Source organism: Rutilus rutilus (genome assembly GCF_951802725.1).
Source record: "Rutilus rutilus genome assembly, chromosome: 5".
In the NCBI taxonomy this organism is placed as follows: Eukaryota; Metazoa; Chordata; class Actinopteri; order Cypriniformes; family Leuciscidae; genus Rutilus; species Rutilus rutilus.
The window spans coordinates 1,060,665-1,073,884 of record NC_140213.1 but is presented as its reverse complement, the minus strand read 5'-3'; the positions used below and the strand labels follow the sequence as shown (position 1 = coordinate 1,073,884).

The 13,220-nt window shown below is 46.6% G+C and overlaps 1 protein-coding gene across 2 annotated transcripts in view; it reads right to left on the bottom strand.

Annotated features, from left to right (window-relative positions):
• The window catches only part of reln (reelin), a 157,290-nt gene that overhangs the window by 46,376 nt on the left and 97,694 nt on the right, over positions 1 to 13,220 (bottom strand). For both annotated transcript variants that reach the window (XM_084409692.1, XM_084409691.1), the window contains exons 20-33: positions 12,638 to 12,874; positions 11,375 to 11,567; positions 11,011 to 11,123; positions 10,582 to 10,719; positions 7,460 to 7,646; positions 6,484 to 6,689; positions 5,605 to 5,776; positions 4,896 to 5,102; positions 3,556 to 3,791; positions 3,243 to 3,400; positions 1,830 to 2,043; positions 1,673 to 1,749; positions 733 to 891; positions 444 to 638 (exon numbers count right to left, since the gene is read on the bottom strand). In XM_084409692.1, coding sequence (XP_084265818.1) covers positions 444 to 638; positions 733 to 891; positions 1,673 to 1,749; positions 1,830 to 2,043; positions 3,243 to 3,400; positions 3,556 to 3,791; positions 4,896 to 5,102; positions 5,605 to 5,776; positions 6,484 to 6,689; positions 7,460 to 7,646; positions 10,582 to 10,719; positions 11,011 to 11,123; positions 11,375 to 11,567; positions 12,638 to 12,874 — 2,492 coding nt within the window. The remainder of the gene's footprint in view (positions 1 to 443; positions 639 to 732; positions 892 to 1,672; positions 1,750 to 1,829; positions 2,044 to 3,242; positions 3,401 to 3,555; positions 3,792 to 4,895; positions 5,103 to 5,604; positions 5,777 to 6,483; positions 6,690 to 7,459; positions 7,647 to 10,581; positions 10,720 to 11,010; positions 11,124 to 11,374; positions 11,568 to 12,637; positions 12,875 to 13,220) is intronic.

Below are 13,220 nucleotides of genomic sequence, written 5' to 3'. Positions count from 1 at the left end.
GCAGTAGGCGGTGTGTCCACTCATGGTAGGGGAGGAGAGAGAGTGAGCCAATCAGCAGTAGGGGGTGTGTCCACTCATGATGGGGGAGGAGAGAGAGTAAGCCAATTAGCAGTAGGGGGTGTGTCCACTCATGATAGGGGAGGAGAGAGAGTGAACCAATCAGCAGTAGGGGGTGTGTCCACTCATGATTGGGGAGGAGAGAGAGAGTGAGCAAGAGGGAGATTTGTTGAAAGACTGTAGAAAGAGAGATAGCTGAGAGACATTACCAAAGAGAAAAACTCGGAATATCACTGGAAAAAAAGGGTTATGATCAGACAAGAGTTTTAGGACCCGCGTAAATATTAGAAAAGACCAGAGCGAGAAGGCCTGAAAATGGCCAGCTGAAAATGCTCATTTAAATGTCTGGATGATGAATGAAAACTTATATGTTAACGGTAACTCACTGTCCATGAGCTCAGAGTTGAAGTTCAACACTGAGTCTCGACTCAAGCAGTCTGCGGTCACCTCTCCGCCTACAACTCGATACCAGTTGTGTCTTAAAGGGGAAGTGCCATCAAATGTGTCGAAAAATCCACTTCTAGCGCTGTCGTTCATTCCAATCAGAATATTATCCAGGCCCCACTGGGCCGCGTGTTTACCTGAGAAACCAGAGATAGATGACTGCATCTCAACACATGTTTTGTAGGTTATGAAGTTCTCACTGTAGAATAGTGTGTTTATAACGGTTCTGACCCTGCTGAGGCTGCCACCAGCGGAACACGGTGTGTGATGTCTTCGCTGCGGGCGGCAGCTCGATGGTGACCACCTGAGGCTCGAGGAACGACCCAAAGTCCAGCTCGCGTAAGAGCTGCCACTGCACGCCATTGTTGATGGAAAACTGGACAACCACACCTGCCAAAGAAATACAAGCAGGGTTAGTCATGAATAACTGCGGTATTTTTAGTGCCGGATCGCCTCATCCAGCCGCTGAAACCGCTGTGCTTTCCAAAGACGATGTGAGGATTATTATAATGGAATATATTGAGATTGAACATCTAAAACATTTGATCACCGTTTCTGATGAGCTTTGTGTGATCAAGCACTTTATTTCTATTTCATAATACTGTACAACTGACAAAATCTCATGGCAATTCGTAATTATTTTAAGCTTTGGCGAATTGATGGATAATTCGTATGTTTTCATACGATCTGCACACACCCTAGTGACTGGGTATGTTTAGGGGTGGACCTTCACGCTTACTTTTGTCCAATAATCATACGTTTTTGTACAATTCACAATTCACACCAGATCTGCAGTTATTGATCTCCACATTTCCACTTCCCTTCCCTTTACCTCTGTACAGATAATACGTTATTGAAATGATTCCAGTTCGCATGGATCCGTGGAAACGACTAAAACTTCTGTATTTTGCAGGCCAGACAAGTAATTTGGTGAGGACAATTAAAAAAAATAAAACTACGTGCCTGCACACATACATATTCAAACGCACACACCTATAGAATAAGCACGTAATATACATGTGCAAGCTGTCACCGTTTTCTCAGATTCACATTTTTTAAGTTCAATCAATCTTTGTTACTTTCATTTCCTATTATCACTGTAAAGCTGCTTTGAAACAATCTATATTGTTAAAGCGCTGTATAAATGAAGACGACTTGACTTGACATTCACCTTCATTTCGGGAACGGGGGCGAGTACAAGTGGAGCCCATGTTTTTCCCTCCAATCCGAATGTAGAACTGAACCAGACTGTACAGAAAGAGAAAAGAGTAGGTTATAAGTAGAGAAATGAGGGCGTTCTGAAGCCTTATAGTTGGAGTGGTTCTGACCGGGTGTTGGTGGTGTCCAGCAGTGTGGTGCGAGCCTCTCGTCGGCCCAGACTGCTGAAGTACAGCGCTTTGCCTTCGCTGATGGTCCCACAGCCGTCCCCGATCTGTCCTCCGCTCAGGCTCTGCCACAGTGAGCTCAGCTTGCCCTCGAAGTCCTCCGAGAGCTCAGTGGGACTCGGTGCCGACGGGACACAGCTCGACCCATCCACCTCCACTGAACACAAACACACACCACATCACACACAGCAGAGCTCCTGGTCAAACACACACCACACCACACACAGCAGAGCTCGTGGTCAAACACACACCACATCACACACAGCAGAGCTCCTGGTCAAACATACACCACACCACACACAGCAGAGCTCCTGGTCAAACATACACCACACCACACACAGCAGAGCTCGTGGTCAAACACACACCACACCACACACAGCAGAAGCTCCTGGTCAAACACACACCACACCACACACAGCAGAAGCTCCTGGTCAAACACACACCACACCACACACAGCAGAAGCTCCTGGTCAAACACACACCACACCACACACAGCAGAAGCTCCTGGTCAAACACACACCACACCACACACAGCAGAGCTCCTGGTCAAACACACACCACACCACACACAGCAGAAGCTCCTGGTCAAACACACACCACACCACACCACACACAGCAGAAGCTCCTGGTCAAACACACACCACACACAGCAGAAGCTCCTGGTCAAACACACACCACACCACACACAGCAGAAGCTCCTGGTCAGACACACCTGACTCGGCTAGGCTAGTCTTACAACTTAATCATCTCATTTTATAGATTGGATGGATTTAATCTGAAAAGAAATAGTATGATTATCTCCAACTAATTGATTAGCTTTTAAAGTCATCATGAAAGGGAAGTTGTGCTCGTCTTTTCCTCCCTATCTTGCCGTATATCCGAGTGAAACGCTTCTGGAATAAGAACAAATGTGGGCGGGGCTTGATTGTGTCTCTGGGGAATTGATTGGATAATTGGATGGTTGTGGTCTGCTATTGGCTGATCTCATGTGAGTGACAGGTTGCCCCGCCCTCGTCATCAGAGAAGAGATGCTGCTGTTATTCTGATTCAAGATTATGAGACACATGAATTTTTGAAACAATAATGATGTGCACCGATAAATCATTTAGAATAAACACTGCAATAAAAAATGAGAATTGTTCATTTTGAATTCATAGTGACTTTAACATGACAGCTGTGTTTATGCAACTGACTCCAGTTCATTAGTAGAGATTCCAAGACCTGAAATGTCAGACAAAGAGGTGTTCGACATGTGCAGTGGTTGTGATTTACTGACGTCAAGCAAAGAGTAAAAGCTAGATTAGACCGGCTATGAATGGCTAATGGCTAATGACGAGTCTGAATGTGAGCGTTACCTGTGTATCCCATGTCACAGAAGCAGACGCCTGAGACACAGTCTCCGTGACCCCCGCAGTGATTGGGACAGGGCTCGGAGATGTAGACGCCGTCCAGTGCGAACGCCGGGGCGTCCCGATACACACTGCTCTCCTGGAACCAGCGGAAGCGCGTCTTGCTGAAAACCGCACGGGAATGTAGAGATGAGTTCATCAAAACTGTGGCTAGAATAATCAACCAAGCACTGCCAACTATGTTCTTCTTGCTTAGTATTTTGCTCTTGTTTTCTATTAAACATCTTGAAAATTGAGAACAATCCCAGTGTCCTGTTACCTGGCTGCCACATTTCGTGGTAGTACAACCGTGATTCTGGTCCAGCGCTCGTAGTCTCCTGTGTTGTAAACAGTGGGCTCTCTGAGTTCTCGGCCGCTGCCCTCACAGCTGGCGGCCCCAGGGGATGCTGGGTAACAGCCCTCGCGCACCAGAGCCCACGAGCGGCCCGCGTCGTGAGAGAACTGGAGCAGGACCGGCGCCGACGCACTGAAGGCCGACTCACAGCCGATGTTCAGCTGAAGGAGAAGCACAGCACAGGTCTCTACACTGGAGAAACACACACTGACATGTACATTCAATACGGTAAAAAAGTGAAAACAATCATCCTTTGACCTGTATGTAAGCAGAGAAATTTAAGCTTTCAATACCATCAGAATGCAAAGTCTGCGCTTTTAACACGCTATTATGCTATTGTAAATGTTGTAAATTTAGTTTTTTCTCCTGCAACAGCTTCACATTCATCCAAGATCAAAAAACACTTTAATGTCCTCATAATCTCCACTGCAGCTTCAGCTCTTTCCTCTCAGTGTCTGAAACGCTTCCATCGAGGATTCAGTCTCTCTAAGCTCCGCCTCTCTGAGAGCTGCTCTGCTCTGATTGGTCCGAGACCAAACGCTCATTATCATATCTGAATCTCAGCTCTTGATCACAGTGATACGAACAGTAACGATGGCGTGGGTTTTACCGTATCAATCTCAGAAAACACGAACCAAACTCTCCCAGTCTCAGATACACTACAGTGTTTAAGGGCGGAGCTAAGAGACGCTGCTCAGCCAATCAGGACCACAGGCTGGCATTATGCAAATGAGTTACAAACCTACAGCAGGAAGTGAGACTGAATTACTGACGACTCGTTTCAGTTCAGAATCTCTTCTTTCTTTTGGGAGACAAAAACTCAATTTATCTGCACTTTGAGCTTTGAAACGTTGCAGACCTTTTTTTTACATAAAAAAACAAAACAGCTTTATTACACATTGCATGAGGTCATATCTCAAAAAACATAATAGGGGCATTTTAAACATTCTGAGGTCAATTTAAAAAAGAAAGAAACATATGCACGGGTGAACTGTTCACAGTAAGATCTATAACATACATGTGCCAATATTAAAAACTAGCGCAGATAAAACTCAAGTGCATGTGTGTGTGACAGTGTTTGATGACGAGCCACAACTTACATTTTTAGTTGGGAGCTTCTCTCAGCAAATGGATATTTGTGATTATTTTAAATTAATTGGGTTAATGGGTTTGTTTAATTGGGTTGATGAATGTGTGTGTGTGTGTGTGTGTGTGTGTGTGTGTGTGTGAGAGAAGAATTCCTGCACGTAGCCTTACATCAGTACCTTGAACTGCAGTGTGTATCCAGGACGGAGAGACAGATCTCGAGTCACCGCCATCCGGTCGCCATCCGATCGCCCGAACACTATGGCAGAGGGAGTGGGAGCACAGAAGCTGCCGTTACGGTCCTTGTCCATTCCTTCATTTCCCAGCATCAGCCACACACTCATCTGGTTGAGCGGATGATCATACGCCGGTTTCTCATAGAAGTTCTGCAGGGAGACACCAGAGTTTCTCTCTCATCCCATGAACACTGCAGTAGAATCAGTTCTGTCAGGACCACTATCTTCAAATACAATTGACAATTAGCATACAGTTAGGATTGGCGGTATGGTTCTGTTCTGGGCAAGAACTCCCTGCGCATCCATGCAGCCTAGCCTAGATAAGAGCAGCAATAACCCTCCTTAGGGTGAACAGAACAGAACCAACATGAATGTATTGCAGATATCATTAATTCAAGATTTTAAAGTACAACATAATTCGAGAATTTATTCTGATTCAAGGGGAATCAGAGAGCTGGGGAGGGAGGAGGGTAATCAGCTCCTGGGAACGCGATAGCTGCTGATAATACTGAAGGAGCTTATATATGTATGCAGTGATAGGCGCCGTATTCCTATAGGTAGACGTGGATCAGCTGATGTGAGCCTGACTAACGTGACCTGCCAGAACTGATGCTACTCTTAATTTAGTTCTAATCCGTGAGGAGAGTCTGACCTGAGGCAGCGTGGGGTCGGCCATCGGGATGACATGCTTCTCTCGCTCGGACAGTATGATCACGTCATCGATGGCCCACTGATCGTAGCCCTCGCCGGAGTGCAGCGGCTGCCACCAGCGGAAGCGCGTACACGGGGTTTTAGAGGCTAGGGGAAGCTCATAATGAACAAACCTGCGCACAAACAACATCAGCCAGTCACAAACACTCACAGACAGATATAAAGATTTATTCATGTAAAGTTCTAGGTCTAATTGTCGTTGTGAAGTAATCAATTTAAACTATTTGCGATTAATGTTTTATTTTAAAATATGCATGCATTCACTCTTCTTCGAGTGGACAACAGTGGTTCGAATGGTGATTACGGCCCTGTTATGACCTAAGCATTCAATCCTACTTCTATTCCACTCGGCTGTGTCTGCTGCGTTATAAACAACAGAACATGTTCTGCATGAACGGATCCAATGTTTGGATAGGCTTGTGTGTAGGGCCGGCATATTTACATCAAATGACTCCAGGAAAAAAAGAAAGAAAGAAAGAAAGAACGAAAGAAAGAATTGTTTGGATATTACACAGAGATCGTAACGGATTAGTTCACTTCAAAATGAAAATTCTGTTATAATTTACCCTCAAGAAATTCATACAGGTTTGAAACAACTTGAGGGAGAGTAAATGATGGCAGAATTTTCATTTTGAAGTGAACTATTCCTTTAAAGTAAAAAAGCTTAGATAAACAGAGCCTTATTTTTAAACTCCCCGCCACTTTTTAGAACAAGTAACAAGCGTGTATTCCAGTGAATTGTTTGGCACAGTGACTGCAGTGTTTGTACGATGTTTGGCACAGGTGTATGTTAGTGTATTTGTTGATGACTGGTCCTCACCGAGGTTTGGTGAAGTCAGTGAAGTACATCTCAGCGATCAGACCCCAGCTGATCCCACCATCGTTGCTGAACTGCAGCAGAAGCCCCTCCTCCCTGCTGTCCGCCTGGTTGCACTCGGCTCCGGCTCCGCCCATACGCAGGTAAAACTGCACAAACTCCGCCCACTCCGTGTCCAGGTCCCAGCTGACCAGCTGCCGCAGCCCAGCCTGACCACACACACACACACTTCAACACACAGCAGCATCTGAGACATCATGCCAATGACCACAGACCTGCATGTCATCTGTGCCTCGGTCTGTATAATGATGATGTGTTCTCAGCTCACAGGGAACGTTCTGGCAAGATTCTCTCAAAGTTATGAACAAACGTTCCTCCAGTGACATTAAATGAACAATAGTTCAAAGTTATCTGGTCTTTAATAATGCTCTCAAAACATCACCTTGTGAATAAGCTTATTGGGTAACACTTTACAATAAGTGAAGTTCACAACGTAATTTCAGGCTTCTCGCTACTATACTCATCATCTAAGCATTAGTAGACCCACTGGGGGTTTATCTCAGCTCGAGTTGAAGCTGCTTCCTCGAGCCCCTCCACTGCGGACAGCATGCCAAATATGCTTAACCTAATTAGCTTAAAGATTATATGGGCAAAGGAACTTGTGAAGGGTACATAAATAATCATGTACATATACCTGAGTTAATAGTTACTTCAACATGAACTCATGATTAGTGAAGATATGAACTAATCATGAACACATGTAGAGCTATCCTTAACATCCTTAATCCTTAAGGATTCATGCATGAATAACAGCAGCCATTGATTATTCATGTACCCTTATTGTCAAGTGTTACCGCTTATTGTATTCTTTGTTTTTTTAACTGAAGATCTTTTTTTATGATGGTAAGGTGAGAACTGCATGCTGTAACCCTGACTCAGTGCTGTAAAACAGTAGATTGTGTGACGGTTGTAATTGCACCTGACTGAAGTACAGAGAGGATCCTGAGGAAACGACACCACAGCCCTGGTCAGGCGGCACGACCTCTCCTCCAGTCACCTCACGCCAGGATGATATCAGGGATTCCTGCGACTCGAAGTCTGACAGCACACTGGAGGCCAGAGTGTTGAAGGGCTGGCAGTCTGAGCCGGTGAAGCCTTCATCACACCTGAGAACAGAGCAGAACCATGAGCTTCATTCTGATTCACACACACAACCACACCATCACACAGGTCACCCCGTCACACACTCAACCACACCGTCACACAGGTCACCCCATCACACACTCAACCACACCGTCACACAGGTCACCCCGTCACACACTCAACCACACCATCACACAGGTCACCCCGTCACACACTCAACCACACCGTCACACAGGTCACCCCATCACACACTCAACCACACCGTCACACAGGTCACACAACACATACTCAACCACACCGTCACACAGGTCACCCCATCACACACTCAACCACACCGTCACACAGGTCACCCCATCACACACTCAACCACACCGTCACACAGGTCACACAACACATACTCAACCACACCGTCACACGGGTCACCCCATCACACACTCAACCACACCGTCACACAGGTCACCCCATCACACACTCAACCACACCGTCACACAGGTCACCCCATCACACACTCAACCACACCGTCACACAGGTCACCCCATCACACACTCAACCACACCGTCACACAGGTCACCCCGTCACACACTCAACCACACCATCACACAGGTCACCCCGTCACACACTCAACCACACCGTCACACAGGTCACCCCATCACACACTCAACCACACCGTCACACAGGTCACACAACACATACTCAACCACACCGTCACACGGGTCACCCCATCACACACTCAACCACACCGTCACACAGGTCACCCCATCACACACTCAACCACACCGTCACACAGGTCACACAACACATACTCAACCACACCGTCACACAGGTCACCCCATCACACACTCAACCACACCGTCACACAGGTCACCCCATCACACACTCAACCACACCGTCACACAGGTCACACAACACATACTCAACCACACCGTCACACAGGTCACACAACACACACTCAACCACACCGTCACACAGGTCACACAACACATACTCAACCACACCGTCACACAGGTCACACCACACACACTCAACCACACTCAACTGTGGTTGAGTGTGACGGTGTGGTTGAGTGTGACGGTGTGGTTGAGTGTCACGGTGTGGTTGAGTGTGTGAGCTGTGTGACGGTGTGGTTTTGTGTGACGTGGTTGAGTGTGTGTTGTGTGACCTGGTTGTCACACACAACCACACCGTCACACAGGTCACCCCATCACACACTCAACCACACCGTCACACACGTCACACAACACATACTCAACCACACCGTCACACAGGTCACCCCGTCACACACTCAACCACACCGTCACACAGGTCACCCCATCACACACTCAACCACACCGTCACACAGGTCACACAACACATACTCAACCACACCGTCACACAGGTCACACAACACACACTCAACCACACCGTCACACAGGTCACACAACACATACTCAACCACACCGTCACACAGGTCACACCACACACACTCAACCACACTCAACTGTGGTTGAGTGTGACGGTGTGGTTGAGTGTGACGGTGTGGTTGAGTGTCACGGTGTGGTTGAGTGTGTGAGCTGTGTGACGGTGTGGTTTTGTGTGACGTGGTTGAGTGTGTGTTGTGTGACCTGGTTGTCACACACAACCACACTGTCACACAGGTCACACAGCACACACTCAACCACACCGTCACACAGGTCACCCCATCACACACTCAACCACACCGTCACACAGGTCACCCCATCACACACTCAACCACACCGTCACACAGGTCACACAACACATACTCAACCACACCGTCACACAGGTCACACAACACACACTCAACCACACCGTCACACAGGTCACACAACACATACTCAACCACACCGTCACACAGGTCACACCACACACACTCAACCACACTCAACTGTGGTTGAGTGTGACGGTGTGGTTGAGTGTGACGGTGTGGTTGAGTGTCACGGTGTGGTTGAGTGTGTGAGCTGTGTGACAGTGTGGTTTTGTGTGACGTGGTTGAGTGTGTGTTGTGTGACCTGGTTGTCACACACAACCACACTGTCACACAGGTCACACAGCACACACTCAACCACACCGTCACACAGGTCACCCCATCACACACTCAACCACACCGTCACACAGGTCACCCCATCACACACTCAACCACACCGTCACACAGGTCACCCCGTCACACACTCAACCACACCGTCACACAGGTCACCCCATCACACACTCAACCACACCGTCACACAGGTCACACAACACATACTCAACCACACCGTCACACAGGTCACCCCGTCACACACTCAACCACACCGTCACACAGGTCACCCCATCACACACTCAACCACACCGTCACACAGGTCACCCCGTCACACACTCAACCACACCGTCACACAGGTCACACAACACATCCTCAACCACACCGTCACACAGGTCACACAACACACACTCAACCACACCGTCACACAGGTCACACAACACATACTCAACCACACCGTCACACAGGTCACACCACACACACTCAACCACACTCAACTGTGGTTGAGTGTGACGGTGTGGTTGAGTGTCACGGTGTGGTTGAGTGTGTGACCTGTGTGACGGTGTGGTTTTGTGTGACGTGGTTGAGTGTGTGTTGTGTGACCTGTGTGACGGTGTGGTTGAGTGTGTGCGATGTGACCTGGTTGTCACACACAACCACACTGTCACACAGGTCACACAGCACACACTCAACCACACCGTCACACAGGTCACCCCGTCACACACTCAGTAGTGTATCATATAAACAGAACTCAACAGAAATGAAATGCTATTTATAGAGCAAGGCTTAGATAAAACCAAAACACAATCAGGAAACTCAAGACGCGGTCAGGCCCGTGTATCTGGTGCGACCAAAACTAAGCCTTTTATTTGAGTAAATAAAAGTGTTTCATGTGTGTAAATGCTGTTGACTGTTCTCTCCAAGCTGCTGTAGTGTCTGTCTCTGACCTGCAGTGTCCGTGGTCGCACCAGCCGTGTCCTCGGCACATCTGTGGACACTGCTGCCCGATGTAAATATCGTCTAGCGCCCACTCGTCCTGCTCCTGGTAGTAATTCTGGATCCATCGGAAGCGTGTCGCACTCGACCTGAAGCCGCAAAACAGCATGAAACCAGAGTGAGACATGACACGAAAACACTGCAAATGCATAAGAGCCTATGAAGAGACACAAACACTGGAAAAATACCACCATCTCTTCTCTATAGTGTACAGCGCTCAATATGAGCAAAACTGGCCATGGGATTACGTCTATGGTGTTTATCATCTATAAATATTCACCAAAACCTAACCTAAATAAAAGTCAAATCATCCTCACAGGAGTCAATGAATCAAAGCACAGGTAGTAAAGTCCAAGCTCAGTGTGTGGTTTGTGTCTCACCAGGTTTTGTAAGGCAGAGGAAGCGTGATCCGTCTCCAGTCAGTGAACTCAGACGGATGGTAGACGCTGGAGGCAGTGAACTCAGAGCAGCTCGGCATGCCTGGCAGACAGGCCTACACCAACAAACCATGAGAAAACACACCTCACACATGGGCCAGACAGCACAAAGAATAATCTATAATCTGAGTTATAATTCTTCTCCAATCCTTATGAAAAGTGCCATGGAGGCACCAAGACTCAGTGAACTTCTGTCCTGTAACCAGTGATTATCATGGTTTTTACATCATACTCCAAATCACAAAAACATGGCAACACCGTGGTGCCTTTAGGTCTGGTGCTTAAGAGGATATCTTGGTGTTCTCACCTCTTTGACAAGATGCCAAGTCAAGCCGTGATTGGTGGAAAACTCCAGGCGAACCTGCGTGTCGATGTGCGGGGAAGGCTCCCGTCCGCAGCCCATGACCAGCGAGAACTGGATCATGTAGGACGCGCCGATCTGCATGGACTGGGTTTCCACATAGCGAATGCTGGAGGCCGAGCCGTGATCTCCTGAAAAACTGAGCAAATATTTGCATCATTGTGGCTTACACTGTCATTCTGAACTGGCCCGAAGGAAGTGCTGGGACTGTTTGGATATCAATGCATTATTAATTTCAGAAATATTCTTTCTGTTTTTGCACTGCATACAAAAGCAATCTCCATCCCTTTGCTTGGTGCTCTTCGCATGGTGCTTTTTTTTGTTTTCAATGAAAGGAATATATTTTAGTTTGATTATGTTTTTTATTTAATATTTGTATTTTTTAGGGGATTTTATGGTACTACATTATATTTACGGAGTAGTTATAATCCATTTATTCACGTTTGGAGCATAGACCTGAACATTTAATTTCCAACTTAAACTGTGGTAAATCTTGAATGCTTTAAAGCACAGACTTCTATTTTTAAAGACGACACTTGGCAAATTCTTGCTGAAGTTTAAAAAGTTTAAAAAAGTTACAGAATTTTACATTTATTGTTATGAAAAATGCAAAAAACACTAAATCATAAATCTAAAAGTTGTGTTCCAAATTTGAGCCTGAAATCTCAGAAAAGTAGCTTTCAGTGAGATGTTGTTTTGCTGCAGTACCAAAAGTTTCCACTAGATGAAATTAGTCTCCCCTTTATTTCCAATACGCTTATTTTTGACCGCGAGAAACACAAGTGTGACCATTTTTTTCAGGACCATTTAACCTTTTCGAATCATGTCCATGATTTTTTTGTGTGTGTTCACATAGCAAGTGCCAAAACCTTTACCAAGTTTCGTACCATTCCGGTGAAGTAAAAGAAAATGAAAATGTCAGGAGAGTTTTATATAGAACCCCATTGAACCTACATGAAAATATATACTAGTTTCCTTTCAAATTTTAGGATGGGGTCCCTGGCATGATGATGATGATGATGATAATGATGATGATATTTCTGGCCCGTGGCCTCTGAGAGACTGAAAACCCCTGGCTTAAATGACTTTAAAAGCCAGAATCCTGTGAATGCAGATGAGCGAGTGTGTGTGTGTGTGTGTGTGTGTGTGTGTGTGTGTGTGTGTGTGTGTGTGTGTGTGTGTGTGTGTGTGGTGCACATGAAGCAGTACCTGAGAGTCCAGTCGTGCTGACAGTACGGCTGCACGTTCCCCAGGTAGAAGCCCAGGCTCTGAGTCACGTCCAGCACATTACTGAAGTCCAGGCTGATGATGTTGAAGAGGACCGAGGTCATGCTGATCTCATCCACAGCCCAGACGTCCTGCCCGCGGCCCGAGTGGTACGGCTGCCACCAGCGGAACTGGACCCCGAACTTACGGGCCCCGGGAGGAAGTTCCACCGAGACAATCCTGAGAGAAGAGAGTCCAATTCAACCGAACCATCAACAAACAAAACCAGTCGATGAGCCGATCACACAAATCTCTATCTCTGTGATACAGGCTGCTTTTCAGGGAACACTTTATTTCAATAATCCACTTTAGACACTCTGACTATAAGTAACTGTGCCTCTACATGTCAGCTAGCTCTCATTAGAGTATTAGTAGACTGATAGGTTCAGGTTAGGAGAATAAGTTGACCTGTAGTTGTAAAGTTACTTCTAGTCAGTAGAATATCTGTAGAGGAGCATCAGAATAAAGAGTTATCAGATATTAACATCAGTCTACTAATACTCTAATGACTGAGTTGACATGGAGC